The 23,163-nt window shown below is 45.0% G+C and overlaps 1 protein-coding gene across 1 annotated transcript in view; it reads left to right on the top strand.

Moving 5' to 3' along the window:
* Positions 1-2,842: 2,842 nt before the first annotated feature.
* The window catches only part of rem1 (RAS (RAD and GEM)-like GTP-binding 1), a 29,570-nt gene continuing 9,249 nt past the window's right edge, over positions 2,843-23,163 (top strand). Inside the window, exons 1-3 of the mRNA XM_078554868.1 lie at positions 2,843-3,248; positions 14,505-14,581; positions 16,733-16,937. Of these exons, the coding sequence (XP_078410994.1) occupies positions 2,882-3,248; positions 14,505-14,581; positions 16,733-16,937 (649 nt within the window). The 5' untranslated portion in view covers positions 2,843-2,881. The remainder of the gene's footprint in view (positions 3,249-14,504; positions 14,582-16,732; positions 16,938-23,163) is intronic.

The following is a 23,163-nucleotide window of genomic DNA, read 5'->3' as shown; positions in this document are numbered from 1 at the left end:
GGCATTAACGGGAAATGAAACAAATTAAGCAGGTAGAGAATGGCAAATATGTTATATTGAATGCAATGTAATAAATATTGAACAGCAATGTTGAAATGCAGTTACATAATAAACAACTGCCCATTGGTGAAGGTGAAAAAGGAATGCTCTGTGTGTGTGTGTGATCGTTGCCTGTTCAGTCGGTGAACAGAGAACAGCCAATTCAATACTTTTTGAAGTGTAGTCGCTGTTGCAAGAAAATTAGGTGGGAAAAGCCAGAATGGTTTCAGGGCTATGAACCCCCAACATTCATCATTGAAAATAAGATTGGCAATTAATTTGGGTTCAATCAGCCTATTTAATTTGGACTGTGAGGATAGAACTAATGGCATTGTACGGAATATTAACCTTAAGCTCGGACACAAATGAGAAAGGTTTTTCTTCCAGATGAAGTGTGTAATCATTTGCTCACCCATCACCCCTCTGCTCGCCCATCACCCCTCTGCTCACCCATCACCCCTCTGCTCGCCCATCACCCCTCTGCTCGCCCATCACCCCTCTGCTCGTTGACCTACACCGGCTCCTGGCCCAGCAATGCCTCAGTTTTAAAATTCTCACCCTCGTGTTCAAATCTCCCCCATGGCCTCAGCCCTACCCTATCTCCGTATCTTGCTCCAAACTCTCCAAATTCACTGCGCCCCTCCAATTTTGGCCTCTTGCACATCTTTGAGTTTCATTACTCCACCGTTAGCGGCCGTGCCCTAGGCTACCTGGCCCCAAGCTCGGGAATTCCCTCCCTAAACCTCTCCACGTCTCCATTTCTCTCTGCTCCTTTAAGAATCTCCTTAAAACCTACCCCTTTAACCAAGCTTTTGGTGCCATGTCACATTTTGTTTAATAATATTCTTGCAAAGTTTCTTGGAATATTTTAATCAGAAGTAAAATGCATGTTGTGGCTGTTCTTGTTGAATTGTCGCTCAGTAACTGATCACGTCGTTTGAAAATAGTTGGATTAATCAGGATAGTAGAAAACTGCAGCCACACTAGGGCAGCCTTTTATGTTCAGCGTGGGTGGCAAGAGACACTTAACCCAAAGGTAGATCAGTCAAGGCGCAATTCCACAGGTCCATAAGACCATAAGACGTAAGAGCAGAAGTAGGCCATTTGGCCTATCGAGTCTGCTCTGCCATTCAACGAGATCATGGCTGATCTGATAATCTTCAACTCCACTTTCCTGTCTTTTCCCCATAACCCATGATTGCCTTACTGATTAAAAATCTGTCTGTCTCAGCCTTGAATATACTAAGCAACCCAGCCTCTACAGCCCTCTGTGGTAAAGAATTCCACAGATTCACTACCCTCTGAGAGAAGAAATTCCTCCTCATCTCTTAAATGGGCGACCCCTTACTCTGAGATTATGCCCTCTGGTCCTAGACTCTCCCACAAGGGGAAGCAACCTCTCAGCATCAACTCGTCCAAAACGCTATGCCTTCTCTATCAGTCAAACCACTTACGCTTAGGAGTGCAGACAACAATAGGAACCTTTTAGCCAGTCGCACTGGTTTAATATGGAAACATGAGACGATTAGACTTTCTGACTGAATGGTTTTCATGCACTTGGCAGTAGCACCCTTTGTTCTGAGTCGGTTTTGGGTTCAAGTCCCACTCCAGAGACTCGAACACGGAGTCCAGTCTGACACTCCAGTGCAGTACTGAGGGAGTGCGGCACCGTGGAAGGTGCCATCCATTGGATAAGACGTTAAACCTCTTAAAAGATGCCATGGTGCTATTTCAAGGAAGAGCAGCAAAGTTATCCCCACTGTCCTGGCCAATATTTATCCATCAAGTAACATCACTAAACACAGATTATCACATTGCTGTGTGTGGGAGCTTGCTTTACACAAATTGGCTGCCATGTTTCCTACTTCACAGCAGTGACTATACTTCAAAAAGTACTTAATTGGCTGTAAAACACTTTGGCATGTCCTGTGGTCATGAAGGGCACTATATAAATGCAAGCCTTCCTTTCTGTCTTCTGAGACATGAGTGTGGGACAATAAGACTGACCACCCCATTCTAGACTGTCTGAAACAGATTGGATTGCAATGGAATGGAAGTGTACTTTAGCATCTTGGGAGAAGACGGTGGCATAGTAGTAATGTCACTGGGCTAATACCCAGGAAACATGGGTTCAAATCTCACCACGGCAGCTGGTTGGATTGAAATTCAATTAATAAAATCTGGAATTGAAAGCTATTTTCAGTAATGGTGACCATGAAAGTATCATCGATTGTCATAAAACTCATCTGGTTCACTAAGTGTTGTTGAGGGAAAGAAACCTGCTGTCCTTATCTGGCCTGGCCTGCATGGGACTCCAAGGTGGTTGACTCTTAAGTGCCCTCTGAAATGGCCTAGCAAGCTATTTCAAGGGCAATTAGGGGGTGGGCAACAAATGCTGGCCTTGCCAGTGACACCCACATCCCGCAAAAGAACGAAGAAAAAAATAAACAGTATATGAGTAATTTGAAACGTTAAAGGTGATTTGGGGCATACTGCCCTGGAAGTTCTCCACCACTGAGGGCTTTCCTCACCCCACGTCTGGGTTTGTTGATAGGAGATTGATGGCTGTGATTAGTCAACAACTCCATTATCATTGCACAACCAGGATGGTAGAAGGTGAATTAAATGGGCCTTGATCTTTTTCGTCTAGAAACTCCTCCTCAGAGACAAGAAGTGGAAATTGAAGAGAGGACTGGTGACCAGATTAAACATTGAAAGTTGGTTTGGAAATGATAGGGTTTAATGGTAGAAATCCTCCTAGTGAGGAGACAGTTAAGCACTGATGCTACTGATCAGATCTCCTATTTTCTCCTCCTGTCTTTATTACTCCAGCTCCGCTGACATGACTCTGAACACCCAGAGGAGTGATGGCCACGCCACCCTGCAGAGACGCGCTAGCTCTCCAGTGCCCTCGACTCACCATCACCCGCATCCTGACGCCCACCCTGTCCGCAGCCTCACCACGGAGAGGGAGCTGCTGGCCTACCCTGCCCAGAGGCAAAGACCCAACTTTGGCCAATTGGTTTCGTACCAGCCCGCGGAGAGGGAGCGCGGCAGCTGGTCATCGGACTCGGCAGAATCCGACGCCTCCAGTGACTCCGGTTGCGGACTCTTCCGGGTTCTGCTGCTTGGCGATTCCGGAGTGGGAAAGTCCAGCCTGACCAATATCTTTGCAGGGAACCAAGATGCACATGGCGAGCACTTGGGAGGTAAGAAGGGAGCATAGGGGAAAGGGTAGGCCATTCGGCCCCTCAAATGCACATAGGCACAGAAGAAGGCTATTCAGCCCCTCAAACCTCTTCCACCATTCTATTAGATCAGAGCTCATCTGCATCAACCACATTTCCTTATCTGTGTTCCATACCTCTACATCTTTCACCAACAAAATTCTAGCAATACAAAACAAAATACTGCAGGTGCTGGAAATTTGAAATTATGACAGAAAATGCTGGAAATAGTCAGCTGGCCTTGGCAGCATCTGTGGAGAGAGAAGCAGGTGACCTATTTTAACTATTTCTCTCTCCACAGATCTGCTGAAAAAATCTGTTTGAAAATTTGAATTGATTCCGGCCTCAATGGCTTGTTAGAGGAGGGAATTCCAGATTTTCTCGACACATTGTGTGAATGAAGTGCTTCCTGATGTCATCCCTGAACAACCTGGCCCTAATTTTAAGGCAAGGTCCCCTTGATCTGGGCTCCCCCACCCCCACCATCGACTCAATCGAATCTCTTTACCGTTTAGGAGAACACTCCTTGCTCTTTTGTACCTGAGGGAATGCAAGTCTGGTCTATGCAAACGACTCTCTTAATTTAATCCTTTAAGCCTTTGGTATCCTTCTGGTGAATCTGTGGGTATACGTACTCCGTAACCAATATATCCTTCCTGAGGTGCAGTGCCCTGAACTGGAGATATTAAATAATAGATTGAAGAACAAAAAAAAAGAGAGGCTATAACAGAGGACAGAAAGAGGGGTAAACATTTAACAAGGAAACTTGGAATATTGAAAGTGAAGCTAGCCAATAGGGTATGGAAGGCTACTGGTTGTGTTACTGCGCTAGTAATCTAGAGTCCTGGACCAATGATCAGGAAACCAGAGTTCAAATCCAGTTTCATTCATTTCAGAGGATGGTGGTGTAGTGGTAATGTCACTGGACTAGTAATCCAGAGGCACCAGGCTAATCTGCTGGGGACATGGGTTCAAATCCCACCATGGCAGCTGGTGGAATTTAAATTCAATTAATAAAGTCTGGAGCTGAAAGCTAATCTCAGGAATGGCTGAATGGTCAATTGTCATAGAAATCCATCTGGTTCACTCATGCCCTTTAGGGAAGGAAATCCTCCATCCTTACTTGGTCTGGCCTACATGTGTCTCTAGACCCACAGCAATGCCCTCTGAAATGACCTAGCCAGCCACTCAAGCAACGACAGTTAGGGATGGGCAATAAATGCTGGCCTTGTCAATCTTGCCCATGTCCTGTGAACAAATGGGGGGAAAAAAGTATAAGAAGCACATGAAATGGGAAAGTAAGAAACAAGAAATAGGAGCAGGGGTAGACCACATGGCCCATTGAGCCTCCTCCGCCATTCATTATGATCATGGCTGCCCTTGGGCTTCAACTCCATTTTCCCACCCACTTTCTATAATCTATCTATCCCAGCCTTAAACGTATTCAAAAATTAAACATCCACAACCCTCTGGGGTGTAGAATTCCAAAGATTCACAAGCCTTTGATTGAAGTAATTTCTCCTCATCTCAGTCCTAAATGATCGGCCCCTCATCCTGAGACTGTGCCCCCGCCTGTGTTTTAGATTCCCCGACCAGCGGAAACAATCTCTCAGCATCCACCCTTTAGAACCCCTTCAGAACCTTATGTGTTTCAATGTGATCACCTCTCATTTTTCTAAGCTCCATATAACATAGGCCCAATTTACTCGGCCTCCCATCCTAGGACAACCCCCTCAACCCAGGGGCTAATTTAGCAGACCTTAGCTGTATCGCTTCCAGTGCAAGTATATCCTTGCCAGAACTGCTCACACTATTCCAGATGTGGTCTCACCAAGGCCTTGCACAATTGTAGCAAAAAGATGGCTAACCATAATGAGTTACGGAGACAGGGAGCGAGAAATAATGGACCACATAAGAGGTGGAATTTTATAAATCCTCAGCCGGAGTATTGTGGACAATTCTGGGCACCACACTTTAGGAAAGATGTAAAGACCTTAGAAAGGGTACAGAGGAGATGTAAAAGGATGTTAGCAGGGATGAGGGACTTCAGTTAAGAGGAGAGGTTGGAAAAGTTCAGATTGTTCTCCTTGGGATGACCTCCTAAAGGTTTTGAAGATGAGAGATTTTTGATTGAGGAAGTAGGGGAAAGCTATTCCCTCTGGCCAGTGGGTCAGTAACTAAAGGTCAAGGGCCAGGATTTTATGGCCCTACCGCAACATGTCTCCCTCCGGCGCATGCGGCGACCCATTTGAATCTCCATTTCAGGGAGATGGGACGTGATATCCCACCAGGTGGGAGGGACCTAGAGGAGAGATGAGGAGAAACATTTTCACTGAGAGTTGTCAGGATTTTGAACCTGCTACCTGAAAGACTGGTAGAAGCAGATTCCACAAGTAATAATAAAGGGGAGCTGGGAAGGAGTTGAGGATGAGGATATTACAGGGTTGAGAACAAAAGGTGAGGACCTGGGACTGAGCACAATAGCTCTTTCAAAGAGCCAGCACAGTCCCAATGGATCGAATGGCCTCTTTCTGTGCTGTAATTTTCTATGATTCAAAATAAAATACACACTAGTGAAAGTTCATTACTTCTGGTTGTGTTTATGTTTCACCTGTCAAATTGGAAAATGCTCCCAATGTTACATTTGCCTCATCCAACACATGAAGAAATCTACAGTCATAGAATTTCTTTAATGATATTCACCTCACTCTCTGAGCAGCTGCAACATGTGACTGATTAAGTGGTGTAATGACAGAGAACTTAAGCAAAAGAAATACCCAATGAAAATTTTGTAAACACCACATTATCGACCAGAACCGTTTTTCAATAGCTTCCTCGCAGGAACGTAGGAACAGGAAGAAGCCATTCAGCCCCGCCTCCCCCCGCTTCAACAGCCCTTTGGGAGAGAGAGTTCCAGATTTTCACCGCCCATTGTGTGAAGAAATGCCTCCTGACATCAGTCTAACTCTAATTTTAAGGTTATGCCTCCTTTGTTCTTGACTCTCCCTACTGGAGAAAATGGTTTCCCTCTATCTAGCCTATCGAATCCTTTTGTCATTTTAGACACTTTGAGGGACTACAAAGCCTCATCTGTGCAACCTGCCCTCATTACTTAACCAATTCCAAGTGCCAACCCACTCTCTGCCTCATAGCTCAGATAATTCAGATTAGCTTGCGGCTAACAGATGCACTACAAGTCCATGCACATTTGAGGACATGAACAAAATGCTACTCCAGCTGATAGTTCCAACTTGACCTAACTCCCAGTGAGAACCCCACTCCAAACTGGTTCCTGGTGGCTTTTCTGACTTGCCTTCGTTGTGTATATGAGCTTGCATAGTGTTACCACTAGATGACCCCTGACGGGGATAAACACACTGTAGTAATTACACTCCAAGGCCGTCACTTGCATTAGGAACATAGGGACAGAAGTGGACCATATAGCCCATCAAGCCTGTTCCTCAATTCTCTCTCTAGCAGTCCCTCAGAGTGAGGAGGACACTTAGAGCCCATGGCAAGAGCTTGTGCTTGGAGTCTTTTACTGTGGGGAGGCTGTTGTGCTGCAATTACCACACAGGTCTGGCTGACCAGGAAACTCTCCCTCTTACACCACCTGCCAGGTTGACAATAAATCTTCTTGGCAATGCCACAGGTACACCTTCCACAGCCATCACGTCCTGGGGTGGTACTCAAACCCTGAGCTTCTGGCTTAGAGGTAGGAACGCTACCCATTGCACCACAAGATCTCCTGTTCCTTGATTCAATGAGATCATAGCTGAACTGCAGCCTAACTCCATATTACCCACCTTTGCTCCATATCCCTTAATACTTAATACCTTTAGGTAACAAAGGTTTCTCAATCTCAGATTTAACATTAACGATTGACCTAACATAAACTACCACTTGCGGAAAAGAGTTCCAAACTTTTACCAACCTTTGCATACAGAAGTATCTCCTAATTTTGCTCCTGTATTTTTAGCTATGTCCCATAGTTCAAGACTCTCCAACCAGTGGAAATAGTTTCCCTCTCTCCCAACCCAATGTTATGATGTGACGGGTGGTATTTGGCTGACCAAATCCACAAGGGAAACTTGGCCACGCTATCACAGCGGTTTTGCAATTGTATTTATTACGAGAGGATTTGTGCAGTGAATTCAGAAATAAATGAGTCCACTAACAACTTTAGAGATTTTAAAAATTAAATGAAATCATTTATTAACAAAAGAAAATAATTCAAACACATACATAAGATTACAGTTACTTGATATTATAACAAATCTCAAAATTCCTAATTAACCTGACTCCCAACTACACACCCGCTTTAAGGCAACTGTCCAAAATAGATTTTAAATTTAAATGGGCAATCCAGCAAGGTTACCACAGCACCCACTCGACAGTGGAATTCCAAAGGCTTTTTTAGCACAACTTTCGTTGCTGGAGCAGCACTTGTTCTTTGGAGTGGCTAGAGGCTTTTTTCTTGGCTATTTCACCCAGTTACCTTTCAAGACTTTACAACGCCACCCCCACATAGCCATCCATCCTCCTTATAAATGTTTCTCTCTCTTTAATGTGTAAAATCTCATTGTTCTACATGTCTTTGGAAACTTACTTTTCCCATAATATAAAACCCTTTTATGTCATCATTATGGTCAGTGCTTTTGGGAAAAATAAACATTTAGCTTTGCCTCACTTACCTTGTTAGTTGGAAACATTACACCTCCCCTTTGAAAATCAAACAACCCTTTCACTTATCTAAAAATGCAAATATCGTTCACACCCTCTATCTGTGGGACCTTCATCCTGGCTTATCCATCTCCATTTCAAATCCCATTTTATATCTAACTCTTTTGATCATTTCAATCTTGTAGTCTAAGCATCTCTAGTCTAATTAAATCAGTCACTCAGACAGAACCACCCACACTCACACCCATAAGCCTACAATAATATTATGAAAAATATGATAGGTCTGTGATACCTATCAGTTTCCCTTCATATCTTGAAAATTTCAATTAAATCACACGTTAACCTTCTCATTTCCAGAGTATACAGCCCTAGATTGTGAAATCTCTCCTCATAATTTAACCCCTGGAGCCTAGATATCGTTCCAAACTCCCTCCAAGGCCAATATATCCCTCCTAAGGTGTGGGCCCAGAACTGCTCACAGCCTAACCAGGGCCTTGTATAGCTGTAACTTGGCTTCTAGCCTCTTGAATCTAGCTGTTTTTTTATTATTCTTTGACAGGAAGATTCTCAAGGGCGGAAGTAAAAGCATTTAATTATTACCGCACACAGGTCGATGTTTATTCAGCCACCTACAGCAGCCTCAGATCAATGAAGCTCAAACTTACAGTCCTGAGCCAGTGAAACCATCACTGGTAAACCTGACCCAACCAAACATAACGCCAGTCGACAATCCACTAACTATCGGGAAAGACCGAACAGGTTGGGGCTCTTTTCTCTAGAAAAAGAATAGACTGAGGGGTGACCGGAGAGAAGCCTTTAAAATTATGAAGGGATTTGTTATGCCAGGCATGGAGAAATTAAAAAAAAAAGAAAATGCTGGAAATACTCAGAGGCCAGACTCCGCCCCACTCGCCGACGAGTAAAATGACGCCGGGTGATGTCGGGCATGTGTCCCGATGTCATCGCGCGTCATTCCGATCTTCGGTTCGGCGTGCACCGGAATCGGCTGCGCGCCCGAAGAACTGTCAAAGGCCTGTGAAGGCCATTTACTACGTAATTAAAACGATTTTCAGGGCTGCCCGTCTAACCTTAAGGTTGGCGGGAGTGGGGGGCAGGCGAAGAGCCCAGGCGGCCTTCGCATTTTTCATGAAACTTCATCCACAGGCAGGATGAGGTTTCATGAAGGGTTTATAAATGAAATTAAAAATTTTATTAAAATTCATAGGCACTGTCACATGAGGGGACATGTCTGAATAATTTTTTTCATTTTTAAAAAAATTTCATAATCAAGTTAATCTCCCTAAGGCAGCTCCGTGCCTCAGATTAAGGCCCCGACTCTCCCTCCTCCCCCTGCCTGCACAGGTAGCACTGAGCGCTTCCGGGTGCCTGTCACGCTGGGCAGGCCTTAATTGGCCCGCCCACGTCAAATAGCGGTGCGCAGCCGATCGCAATCGGCGATCAGCTCCGCGCCAGCCCACGCCCGCCCAGCGGGGAGAAAATTCTCCCCAGAGAAACAGAGTTAACATTTCAGGTCAAGTAACCTTTCACCAAAACCCCTTTCACCAGGTTATTGACTTGAAATGTTTAATGCTGTTTCTCTCTCCACACACGCTGCCTGACCTTCTGAGCAGTTCCAGCGTTTTCTGTTTTTATTTAAACTTTCCAGCATAGGCAGTATTTCACTTTTGTAAACGCTGAGAAGACGTTTCCACTTGTGAAGGAGACCAGAACTAGGGGCCGTAAATGTAAGGTCGTCACCAATAAATCCAACATGGAATTTAGGAGAAACCTCTTTACCCAGAGAGCTGTTAGGATGTGGGAACTCACTACTACAGGGAGTGGTATAGGTACCATAGATGCATTTAAGGGGAAACTAGGTGAACACATGAGGGTGATAGGAATAGCAGGTGAGATGAGGTTGGTGGGAAGAGACTCGTATGGAGCATTAACACCAGCTGAATAGGCTGTTTCTGTAATTCTGTGCAATGTAAGAACCATTATCAGTACCAAGTATTTGCACAGAGAAAGTCAGAGTGTAGGAAGCAGCTAGACACGAGCCGATAAACAAGATGGATATACAGCTCATGACTGTCTAGGCGGTAAATTTGAAATATGCTGAAAAATTCAACCTTCAGCATTCCCGAAAATTCCTGAATATAGGCAAACACTCCCTCAGCCAGGCCACCATTCTTCGTGTGAGTCGAGCCATTGAGGAATCACAGATGAGCCAGATCCTGCCAAAAGTGTGTATGTACATATATAAATTATTAAATATGCGCACCTGGAGATGGGTAAGGACAGGGTCGGGCTCAGTGTGATTCCTCCCTTGGCCGGAAAGCCCACTCAATGGCTAGAATCACAGATGAAAGGTACCTTCATATAACCTTACATGGTGAGGTACTGCTGGGCAGCCAACGCCCAAGTAACTGCATCTCCGACACGTTTCGGGGAGAGAAGGGATTCCTACCTAAGTGCGCACACTATATAAAAAAACAATCCGAAACAGATCGAGTGACAGCTAGCAATACAACAACAGCAACAAGTTACAATTATACCATCTTTAATGTTGAAAAATTAAAACTCAAAGCACTTCATGGTGGCATAATTAAATAATGGGCACCGAGGTAATGAAGGAGATGACGGTGGGGGGGGTGTTGAGGGGAGCGTCCAATGGGTTTTAAGAAGGACCATGAAGGAGGAGAGGGAGGTGGAGAAGCCAAGAGGTTTGAGAGAGGGAAGCCCAGAATGTGGGAGCATTAGCAGCTGAAGGCACAGCCAGCAATGGCTGGGGCAGAGGGAGGGGAGAGCGAGATTTTTTTTTTCAAAATTGAGATAGAAGCTGGGAGGAATAACACAGTGGGAGAGCTTTGCTTGACTACATACTTCACGAAATCTGCTGTTGCTTTTCTTGGTACAAAAGGTCAGGGCTTGCTTTGAACTCGAGGCTGCAGGAAAACTGAAACTGGGACGAACCAGGCAATTAATAACTACTGAGGCCCTTTTCCAGCCTAATTTCATGCTGGAGTTATGGAAAATGTTTGAATGCATTAGCTTAACTTTTGACAGGGAGATTCATACTGTATTAACAAGACCTACCATTAGACAGTCCACAGGGAAATTTAGAATTCGAACAATGTGCTTCTTTGTGTTCAACACAAATAATTCTGCTGTTTGGAAAGTAACTGGTTTAGAGGTTTGGTTCCTAATGAATCAATTAAAAGTAAAACTCTGGAGATATCAGAAACCTTGATTTTTCTCAAAAAGACGCATGGCTGATTACTCCTTTTTGAGGGCATTCCAAATGCCAGAAAGATAGAATTGGAAAAGGGCAGTTTGCTCTAGTCCAGCAAGATAAGTCAAGCTTCCAACGAATACCCTGCCTTATAGCTTAGATCATAGAGCCATTGAATGATAGAATGGTACAGCGCAGAAGGAGGCCATTTGGTCCATCGTGCTGATGCTGACTCATTGAAAGAGCTACCTGATTAGTCACATTCTCCTGCTCCTTCCCCACAGCCCTGTATTTCTTTTTGCTTCAAGTATTTATCAATCCCCTTTTCAAAGTTATTATTTAATCTGTTTCCATCACCCGTTCAGCCAGCGCATTCCAGATCGCAACAACTTGCTGTTTAAGAAGGAAAGTGATTTCTTATGGCACTCTGGTTCCTTTGCCAATCACCTTAATTATTCCTTTATGGGATGTGGGCTTCGCTGGCTGGGCCAGCATTTATTGCCCATCCCTAATTTCCCTTGAGAAGGTGGTGGTGAGCTGCCTTCTTGAACCGCTGCAGTCCCTGTGGTGTAGGTACATCCACAGTGCTGTTAGGGAGGGAGTTCCAGGATTTTGACCCAGCGACAGTGAAGGAACGGCCAATATATTTCCAAATCAGGATGGTGAGTGGCTTGGAGGGGAACTTGCAGGTGGAGGTGTTCCCATGTATCTGCTGCCCTTGGCAGTAGTCGTGGGTTTGGAAGGTGCTGTCTGAGGAGCCTTGGTGAGTTCCTGCAGCGCATCTTGTAGATGGTACACACACTGCTGCCACTGTGTGTCGGTGGTGGAGGGAGTGAATGGGAGGTAATAAAGCTCAGAAGGGACTTTGAAGTTGCAATAGGGCAGACACCAGTCTGTAAGACACTGGTTTGAATCCCGCTAGGTTTGAGCGTTCAGTGTGAAATAAATTTGGCTGGTGGCAACCCAAAATCTGCAATTCGCTCCCTAAACCTTTTGGCTTCTCCACCTCTCTCCCTTTAAGATGCCGTTTAAACCCCTTCTCTTTGACCAAACTTTTGGGCACCTAGTTTGGTTGGGTGTCAAGTTTTTGCTTGATAATTGCTCCGTGAAGCGCCTTGGGTCACTTTAATAGTTTAAAGGTGCTAGATAAATGCAAGTTGTTGTTGTTGATATCAGTGGGCATAAATGCACAAGGCAAAACCATCCCTCATTTGCAAGTTTGGTGTTGTGCCACTTCTCGAAGCTGTTGTAATTGTTGGAGGCACAGCCAAGTTCAGACACTGTGGGCTGGATTTTTGCAGAACCCGGAACACTCGGTGAACTTTTAAAAATAGCGACCGGGATCCAGCTGCAGATGTCCCAACGAACCCAGTTTGACTTTGAATTGACGTGAAGGGTTTAAGGAGCCATGGGCAGGCAGGGCGGGTGGATGGAGGATGAAGTGGAGGAGTGAGGGCGAGAGGGCCTAACAGCTTTGGAAACAACTTGGGGCGAAGTTCCAGAACCGAGTCAGGCCTCCCAACCAGCCCTCCTCGGCACTTGCCCGTCCCCATGGCCGCCTACGCTTGCTCCGGGGGTCGGTGGGCACTACTCAATCCTGCCGCTGCTTCCCCAGAGTGAAAATCACATGTTTCAGACTACGTTTTACCGAGGCAGGTCAAAAGAGTCAGAAAATTTCCCGACTCGGGCTACCCGCCTCAGTTGCGAAAATCCAGCGCAGTCAGAGAGGAGACTGTTAAATTGGCCGTGAACTGGGACTTGATTTGATTGAATGACTTGGCCTTGCATGCCTGGGCTGGGAGCGAATGATTAATATGGTTGCTGTTTGGGATAACCTGGATGTATCTTTAGCACTGTTAAAAATATTTCTGAGCTCATCAGTGGGACTTGTGTTAGCGCTACAAATGGAAGGTTCTTTTCTGTCTCTGGAATCCAGCTGACACTATTTCAGGTCAAATACAACATTCTAAGATGCAACTTAGAACTCCTTACGTTCTGCTCCAACAACTCAGTCAGGGGCGGGGGGAGTTATCTAATCCTGCCTTCCATTTGGTTTCCCTTAAAGAACTTGCAAATAAGGGATGGTTTGGCATTTATGCCTCCTGATACCACCAGCAACAACTTGCATTTATATAGCACCTTTAGCCATTAAGCGACCCAATTTAGAAAATGTTAACATTTGTGAGATGTTGGTGTACAGAATTCATCTGTCCACCAGTTGAATTCATTTAAAATAAAAAGGTTTAACAGTGGAAATAAGATGTAAACTCATCCATGCTTTTCAATTGTTAATTTCACATTTCAGTTTCACCCGATTACCTTTCATCCATAAAGTTAAAACCTCCCAGGGAAGCTAAACCTTGTGCAGACAGCAAGTGGATTACAATAGTAAGACCTGTAAAATGCAGTAATAGAAATAAATATTTGCATTTATATAGTACATTTCATGACATCAGAATGTCCCAAACTCCTCCATGTCCAATTAAGTACTTTTTGAAGTGCTGTTGTTTGTAGAAAATGCAGCAGGCAAAGTTAGGAACAGCAAGATGACAATGTGATAATGATCAGACCATCGGTTTCTTTTTAGTGCTGTTGGTTGAGGGATAAATGTTGCATAGGGCACAAGGGAGGATTCCCCTGCTTTTTTTCAAAATAACGCTATGGGATTTTTTTAAACTCCTGTGAGAGGGCAGTCGGGGCCTTGGTTTAATATTTCATCAGGAAGACAGCACCTCCAGCGAAGCAGCACCCCTACACTATTGCATTGATGAGTCAGCGTAGATTTTGTACTAAAGTCTCTGGAGTGGGACTTGAAGCCACAATTTCTAGCTCAGATGCGGCAGTGCTACCAGCTGAGCCATGGTTGAGCCACAGTGCCTCTAATCTCGAGGCACTGGAACATTTTCTCAACCGTCGATACCACGGCTGGATCTAAGTTAGAGCTGCCAACTCTTGCTGAACACAGATTCCTCGAGGTTTCGTTACCTAACTGCCACCAACCGGCCCAGCCCCACACTCTCACCATTGACAGCCCAACACTAATTTCCTCCCTCTGTTCTGGGGAGTAACCAGCACCCCCTGCCATTTGTCCACACCCCAATACCTTGGTGGTCTCCTAAACCAAGTGGTCAGGGTGACACGGTGTCGAGGCTGTAGACTCTGTACATGTGTAAACGTTAGGAGATATTTTTGAAGCAGTGAGACTCAGGAACTGAGCAGGATTGCAAGACTCACTGTTTCTTTCATCTACAGGGAAAATTACACTTCTTTTCCACAATGTCCCCGCCATAGCCTTCATTATGTGTGTTGATCCTTTGTTTCAGAGGACACGTATGAACGAACTTTAACCGTTGATGGAGAAGATACAACCTTATTAGTAATGGATACGTGGGGAACTGAGGTAACATCATTTGCTTTTTTTATTCACTTAAGGGGTGTGGGCATCGCTGCCTAGCCCATCCCTAATTGCCCTTGAGAAGGTGACGGTGAAACATCTTGAACTGCTGCAGTCCATGTGGTGTAGGTACACCCACAGTGCTGTTAGGGAGGGAGTTCCAGGATTTTGACCCAGTGACAGTGAAGGAACGGCGATATATTTCCAAGTCAGGATGGTGAGTGACTTGGAGGGGAACTTCCAGGTGGTGGTGTTCCCATGCACCTGCTGACAATTGTCCTTCTAGGACAAATCTAGAGATAGAGGGTCGCAGGTTTGGAAGGTGCTGTCGAAGAACTCTTGACGGGCTGCTGCAGTGCATCTTGCGGATGCTGCCACTGTGCGTTGCTGGTGGAGGGAGTGAATGTTTAAGGTGGTGTGTGGGGTGTCGATCAAACAGCCGGCTTTGTCCTGGATGGTGTTGAGCGTCCTGAGTGTAGCTGGAGCTGCACTTATCCAAGCTAGTGGAGAATTTCACATCACACTCTGGATGTGCTTAAAAACACTAAGGGGAGAATTTTTAGCTTGTCGAGCAGCATGCACCTGACCGGAGTCAGCAGCGCGTCCGCCAACAATTAAAAGGTCTATTAAGGCCATTAAAAAGGTAATTAAAAGAAATTTTTCGCTGCCCGTCCAACCTTTCGTTGGACGGGCAGGCGAAAAAGCCAAGCGGCCTTTGCATTTTTTAGGAAACCTCATCCACAGGCGGGACGAGGTTTCCAATAGCAAATAAAAATAAAATAAAAAGTTTTAAAATTAAGAGTCACATGAGGGGACATGTTTCATAACATTTTAGAAAGAGTTATTTTTTTTTATTTTGAAAAATGTTCATCTCCTTGAGGCAGCTCTGTGCCTCAGGGAGATTTTCAATGGTGCACCAGCACACACGTGTGCGAAGTTCGCCCTCTGCCTCCCCCACCGACACAGGCAGAGCTGAGCGCTGCCGCTCACGTTTCATGCTGGTTGCATGAAATGGCCCCGATCGGCTTCCCAACCACCCCAACCCGCCCCCGCCGAGCCCGCCTGACGAGGGAAAAATCCCCTAAGGGTGGAATATCACACCGGCGGGATTTTAAGGTGCGACCAAAGTCAATGGGCTTTTGAATGGCGCACCGCAACAACAGGGCCATAAAATTCCACCCAAAGAGATTTCCTCCTCCTATTGTTGAGTCCTGTTCTCTCAACATCATGTTTCCCCATACGTCTCTCTCTGACTAAGCTGGCTTGGTAGTTAACTGCTTTTCAGCCCTCGGTAAATGCCATTTTGAAGCAGCTGAGCAGTCGGTGCTCACCGGGACTGGGTAAATTAAGTCACTTTCTTATTTTTCCCTCCATGAACCTGATAAGTATATTCGCTCGCTGCTTGCACCTCCCACTGATGTCTCAACTCAGGTCAGGAACTCAGATGAGCTAATCCCTTCGATGCTCGTTCACTACTATGTTCACATAGGTTCCTGTCTGTACTGTTTTTTAATGCAGCCACTTAAGAGAAGAAATTGGCCCACCATGCCCCCTTTTTGGAGTGAAAAAACAGCATTAGGAGACTTGTGGGTTGGCTACTAATTTCCAACGCTATATCTTGCACCCAATCTTCACCAGAAGTAGACCAGCTGCCATATTGGACCAGTGGCAACAGGTCCTGAAACAGACCCTTAAGTGTGCTAATTACGGCGTCAATACAGTTAGCTTGAGCTAACCACTGCCAAATTCCTTAGAAAGAAGGCGTAGAAGAAAGTTATTTGGTTACAAATTCCATATCACTGTTACACTGCCAGGAGTGAATCCCAAATCCTGGGGATGGGTGGTGGTCCACACATGTCTCAATTCAACAGAGTCCCTTCCCCCCCAGCTTGCAGCATAGGGGTTTCAATCAAGCAGGTGGGGTGAAACTTTATCCACTGGCGGAGGGTCGGTAACCAGAGGGCACAGATTTAAGATAATTGGTGAAAGAACTGGAAGGAGACATTTGTTACACACACAGAGAGTTGTGACCAGGAGTGCAAGGCCTGAAAGGGTGGTCGATGCAAATACAACAGTAACTTTCAAAAAGGGAATTGGATAAATTGCCACCACAGATGGTGGAGTGAAGATTTACCGCCTGATCCTTTCCCTCTTCAGGGGGATGAGCCATGGGTTCAGGATTACTGTATGCAGGTCGGAAACGCCTACATTATCGTCTACTCCATCACTGACCGCACCAGCTTCGAAAGTGCATCAGAGCTTCGCATTCAGCTTCGGAGGATGAGACAAGCTGAAAACATCCCGATCATCTTAGTGGGGAACAAAAGTGACTTGGTTCGATGTCGAGAGGTCTCGGTTGAAGGTAATTTGTGCATCCAGTTTGCGCGCACAGAGGCAGAGCAGTGACCAGCCCTGAAGAGGTACTCGCTGCCCTGTCCCGCCTCAACTCAACCCATTAGGAAAATCCAGGCAATTCTAGATACATTCATGGTCCAAGCATAATTTGATTAAACTATACATTGTGATTGTACAGTTTGTTCCAGTTGGATGGTGTTCTAATGGATCCGTTCCATTCCTACTTACTCCCATCTTACGGAATTCTATTTCCATTTACAGCAACAATTTGCATTTATGTAGCACCCTTAATGTCGTTCAAATGTCTCAAGCGTTAGGATCGCTATCAAACAGAATTTGCCATCGAGCCCCACACACATGTTCATATTAGGACAGGTGACGAAAAGCTTTGTCAAAGAGGTAGGTTTTAATGATCTTCTAAAAAGAGGAGAGAAAGAGAGCGTTAGCAAGGGAAAGAGGCTTAGGGAGGGAATTCCAGAAGTTAGGGCCCAGGCATCACAGTTTCATCACAAAGTTTTAATTGACTACATTTCTTCACTACTCACTCCTATTGTATTGATTCCCAGTGGACCCACCCTCGTCATCAAACCCTTCTATTGTTTAAAATTTGGAGTAGATTGGTTACATTCCCGGACTAGTACACTGACAGATCTGGACTAACAATCCAGAGAACACACATTCAAATCTTAGCTTGGCCGTTTGGAAATATGAATTTAATTTTGAGGTTGCTGTCAGTAAAATTGACCATGAAGCTGTCAAATGATTGTACAAACCCAAACTGGTTCACTAATGCTGCCCAGAGGAAGAAAACCTGCTGTCCTGAACTGGTCCCACCTATATGCAATTCAGTCTCTCACCAACATGGTTGACACTTAACTAGTCTCTGAAGTGGCTGAACAAGCCACTTGGGTTGAAGAAAAGCCCGTCGTCGCCTCCTCATGGTGACGATGGGTGGGTATTAAATGCTGGCCTTGCCAGCAACATTGTCATGCCGAGGAACAATTTTTATTCGATTTCAGCGGACCCGATCTCCATCTTAAACAAAAACAAAAACAGAAATACCTGGAAAAACTCAGCAGGTCCGGCAGCATCGGTGGAGAAGAGCACAGTTGACGTTTCGAGTCCTCATGACCCTCCAACAGTTCTGTTGAAGGGTCGTGAGGACTCGAAACGTCAACTGTGCTCTTCTCTGCCGATGCTGCCAGACCTGCTGAGTTTTTCCAGGTATTTCTGTTTTTGTTTTTGTTTTGGATTTCCAGCATCCGCAGTTCTTTGCTTTTAGCTTCGATCTCCATCTTGTTGTGTTTAACCTCAGTCGGTCAACCACTTTTCCACTCGCCACCCACTGCACGAACCAAACACAAAGTTGCCCACTAACCACACTCAACAAATGTTCCCCCATAATAAGGACAGAAAATGCTGGAAAAACTCAGCACATCTGGCAGCATCTGTGAAATTCTTCCACAGATGCTGCCAGACCCGCTGAATTTTTCCAGCATTTTCTGTTTTCATTCCAGATTTCCAGCATCCACAGTGTTTTGCTTTTATTTTAATGTTCCCTCTCAGCTATGCAGCCATGCAGCAACCTGAAAGTCCCTGCAAAGGCCACACACAAGTCAGCCCATTTAAGTACCAGGCCTGCGCAGCCAGACAAAAAAATTTTAAAGGAGCTACGCACCTTAATAAATCACCTGCCTTCTCCAATAGAAGAGGGAGCGTTGCACTCAACATATTTTCACAAACAGATGTTCTTTGATATCTGTTATGTACAGTTATGATAGAGTTGCTGGATCAATAATTAAATGGTCACAGCTCTAAGATTTGAAATCCGTTGTTTTTTTTTAATCCATTTATGGGATGTGGGCATCCACTGGCTAGGCCAGCATTTATTGCCCATCCCTAATTGCCCTCGTTCAGAGGGCATTTAAGAGTCAACCGCATTGCTGTGGGTCTGGAGTCACATGTCAGCCAGACCAGGTAAGGACAGCAGGTTTCCTTCCCTGAAGGACATTAGTGAACCAGGTGGGTTTTTACAACAATCAGCAATAGTTTCATGGTCATCACCAGACCTTTAATTCCAGACTTTTATTAAATTCACATTTCACCATCTGCCATGGTGGGATTCAAACCTGGGTCCCCAGAGCACTATCCTGGGTCTCTAGAATACTAGTTAGTGACAATGCCACTGCCTCCCACCTTTCTTCAGTTTACAGAACTCTTGTTCCAAGCCAAACAGATTTAGACTTTAGTTATCGGTTTACTAATATTTAATTTTGGACATTTCTCACGCTACACGAGAGACTATATATCTACTTGGATATGACCCAGTAAAAGTTTGATACCGCTGTTGGAGTCCCTCTGAAGCAGGGCGCTGAACTTTTTCATTTGTAAGTAACTGGGATGCTCCCTGAACCCCAGATAGATTAAAAATAGATCCCAACTGGGAGGCTTCAAGCTCTTGGCGGCAAACAGCGTGATTGCTCATCTATTGACATCATAAACCAGGAATTTAAACAAAGAATTCTGAGCTCAGCTTTTCCCTCAAACAGCTCAAAATATTGCGAAAAAAAAAAGGATGATTGAACAAAGAAGATTTATTGCCATGTCAGAACTTTGGGATTTGAATTGGGAATCAGCCAATTTGATATGCTTTTTTTTCTTTAATCTTTCATGGGATGTGGGCATCACTGGCGAGGCCAGCATTTGTTACCCATCCCTAATTGCCCTTGAACTGAGTGGTTTGCTAGCCCATTTCAGAGGACAAGTAAGAATCAACCACATTGCCGTGACTCTGGAGTCACATGTAGGCCAGTAGATTCCCTTTGTGAACCAGATGGGTTTTTACAACAATCAATAATAGTTTCACGGTCACCGTTACTGAGACTAGCTTTCAATTCCACATTTTATTAATTGAATTTATATTCCACCAGCTGCATTGGGGGATGGGGATTTGTACTCATAGTCCTCAGAGCATAAGCCTGGACATTACCACTAAGCCACCATCATCTCGAATGTCTTCTGCAACTCAGAATCCATCGACCCCACCCTGCCCGAGCTCAAAGTGCCAGGAAACTCAGGGTGCATTGACGCAATAAAGCAAGTGATTAACATTTTCAAATCTGTAGGAGGGGAGGATAGGACAACAAGCATTCTCGCATTTAGTTCTCCTCCTTCTTATTCTGAATCTTTTTATTTATTTGTTCATGGGATATGGGCAAGGTTGTTGCCCACTCATGGGTGGTCCAATTAAAAAATGGTGCATTTGAAATGACAAAGAAAGGTCGGAGAGAATTCGGGACTTCAAAAGTTTTCTTTCACTGTAACTCCAGTTGCCAACCCAAAAGGTGTCAAGAACAGGTGCACACGTGCACTAGGCCCACAGGCGCATGCACAGGTTCAGAACTGCGCTTTGTAACTTTTAGAAGCTGGGTCTAGTTATAAAGATAATGCACAATAAGCTTTACAACCGTGCCTTTGGAGGCAAGAGGTTGAATTCAATAAATTCAGGCTCTAAACGAAGTAACTTGAATCTTATTGTTAGTCTGTATCAAGCCAACTTGTTTGTTTTAATGCAGGCAGCTGACACTCTGACCCGAATTTCCGCTGCCCACTCAGGAGCGCAGCATCAGGAAAATTCCCAGCTCTGCAAACCTGACTTGGGAGACAGTGCCCCGAACGGTCGGATTTTCATTCCAGGGGACAGGTGCTAACTGGATTCAGGCCTGCTACCGCTGGAAAGAGTTCGGAGGCAGCCACAAGGGCTGACGGATGTGGAGGTGGGCTGGTTAAAAGGCCCGCTTCAGTGCTGTGGGACTTTGTCCCAGTTATTAAAAAAAAAAGTAAAACCAGAAACAACCCTCAAACCCTCACCCTGCACACCCCACCCCTCCCAAGTCCCATTAATGCCACTCATGCCACCTCATGTGCCCCCACCCACCTCTCCCATGGCCTCTCATACCCTCTGTGCCAATCTATGGCCCCTCATAGCCTCCATGCCAACTTAGTTCCAAATCATACAAAACTATCACTCCCCATCCCCATGGCCCTTTGTAGCCCCTATGCCAAAATGCCAACCCATGTCCCCAACCTACCACCCTTTGCCCTTACACCCACCTTGCCAACTCACTGAGGTATCCACCATGAACAAACCTTAGGAGCCATGGTGAGATGGAATAAAATAAAGTTCTAAGTATCTTTTATGCACTTCACTATATATTTTTTTAAATCTCATTGATGAAAATCCCATTCAATACATCTGAATCCCTTTGAGTAGTTAATCCCTTATAAAAACAAATGTTTATTTAAAAAGACACAAACCTGGAGTGCGATGGAATACTCTCCATTGGCTGGATGAGTGCAGTTCCAATTACATTTAAGAAGCTCGACAACATCCAGGGCAAAGCAGCCCACTTGATCAGCACCCCCATCCACCACCTTAAACAGTCACCACCTCCACCACTGATGCACCTTGCAACAGTGTACATATACTATATGCACTACACAACTCAACAAGCCTCCTTCGACAGCACATTCCAAACCCACGACCCCTATCACCTGGAAGGAAAAGGGCAGCAGATGCATGGGAACACTACCACCTGCAAGTTTCCCTTCAAGACCCTCATCAACCTGATTTGGAACTATATCGCCATTCCTTCACTGTCATAGGTTCAGAATCCTGGATTTCCCTCCCTAACAGCACTATGGGTGTACCTACACCACATGGATTGCTGCAGTGGTTCGAGAAGACAGCTCACCACCACCTTTTCGAGGCAATTGGGGATGGGCAATAAATCCTAGAGGTGGTGAAAAGTATAAGTGTATCTGACTGATAACTGATCACTTGCTGTAACAAAAGGCTTGGCCTAATTATTAATTATGATTTTTTTAAAATTTAATTGGCCCCATTGTGGTAAATTTTGACTTTGTGCAACAATTTAAAACTATTAATTTCAACGGAAGTAAAAATCGTCTGAGAGCTAATATGGGCGGCTGATTGTCCATCACATGCCTTATACTTTTGCACAGTCAAAATGACCCTCATTGAATGGTAAATGGCAGCTTCCTTGCTGTTAGGGACCTTTGATACAATCAGAATCTCTAGATTTTATCGCAGCTGATTACATTTTCCAGATTATCAGACACTCTCAATGATCACTGGGCTACATAAGGAAGGAACATTGAAGCCCTCATTCAGAAAGACTCATTTTCACATTTCTTCTACCTTCATTTCCAGGTGATGTGTCTTACCTATCATGACATAAATTTTAAAATATGTAGTGCTTTAACATCATGGAATGGCTCCAGGTGCTACATAGGCACATCATAAAACAAAATATGCCTAGCCATATAGGGAGATATTAGATCTGATGACCAAAAGCTTGGTCAAAAAGGTAGATTTTAAGGGGTGTCTTAATGGAAGAAAGCAAGTTAGAGAGATGTAGGGAGGGTATCCTAGGGCTTAGGGCCCAGGCAGATGAAGACACAGGCACCAATAGTGGAGCGATTAAAATCCAGATTGTACAAGAGGCTAGAATTAGAGGAGCACAGATATATAGGATGGATGTGGTGTTGGTAAAACTGAACTCATCTCCTTTGGAGATCTTCCCTTCACAGTTTCCAATCCCGGACAGCCCGCTTCTACCTCCTTCCCAAAATCCACAAACAGGACTGTCCCGGTAGACCGATCACGTCAGCCTGTTCCTGCCCCACGGAACTCATTTCTTCCTATCTTGACTCCATTCTCTCTCCCCTCGTCCAGTCTCTTCCCACCTACATTCATGATTCCTCTAATGCCCTACATCATATCAACCAGTTTCCTGGTCCTAACTACCTCCTCTTCACCATGGACGTCCAATCCTTCTACACCTCCATCCCCCACCAGGAGTGTCTGAGGGCTCTCTGCTTCTTCCTTGAACAGAGGCCCGAACATTCCCCATCCACCACCGCTCTTCTCTGCCTGGCTGAACTTGTTCTCTCACTGAACAATTTCTCCTTCAACTTGTCTCACTTCTTCCAAATAAAAGGTGTGGCTATGGGCGCCTGTATGAGCCCCAGTTATGCCTGTCTTTTTGTGGGGGTATGTGGAACATTCCTTGTTCCAGTCCTACTCAGGCCCCCTCCCACAACTCTTTTTCCGGTACATCGATGACTGTTTCGGTGCCGCTTCATGTTCTCGCCTGGACCTGGAAAAATTGATCAATTTTGCTTCCAATTTCCACCCCTTTGTCATCTTC

This window comes from Cetorhinus maximus, chromosome 13, assembly GCF_964194155.1.
Source record: "Cetorhinus maximus chromosome 13, sCetMax3.hap1.1, whole genome shotgun sequence".
Lineage (NCBI taxonomy): Eukaryota > Metazoa > Chordata > Chondrichthyes > Lamniformes > Cetorhinidae > Cetorhinus > Cetorhinus maximus.
This window is presented reverse-complemented; position numbering and strand designations above follow the sequence as displayed.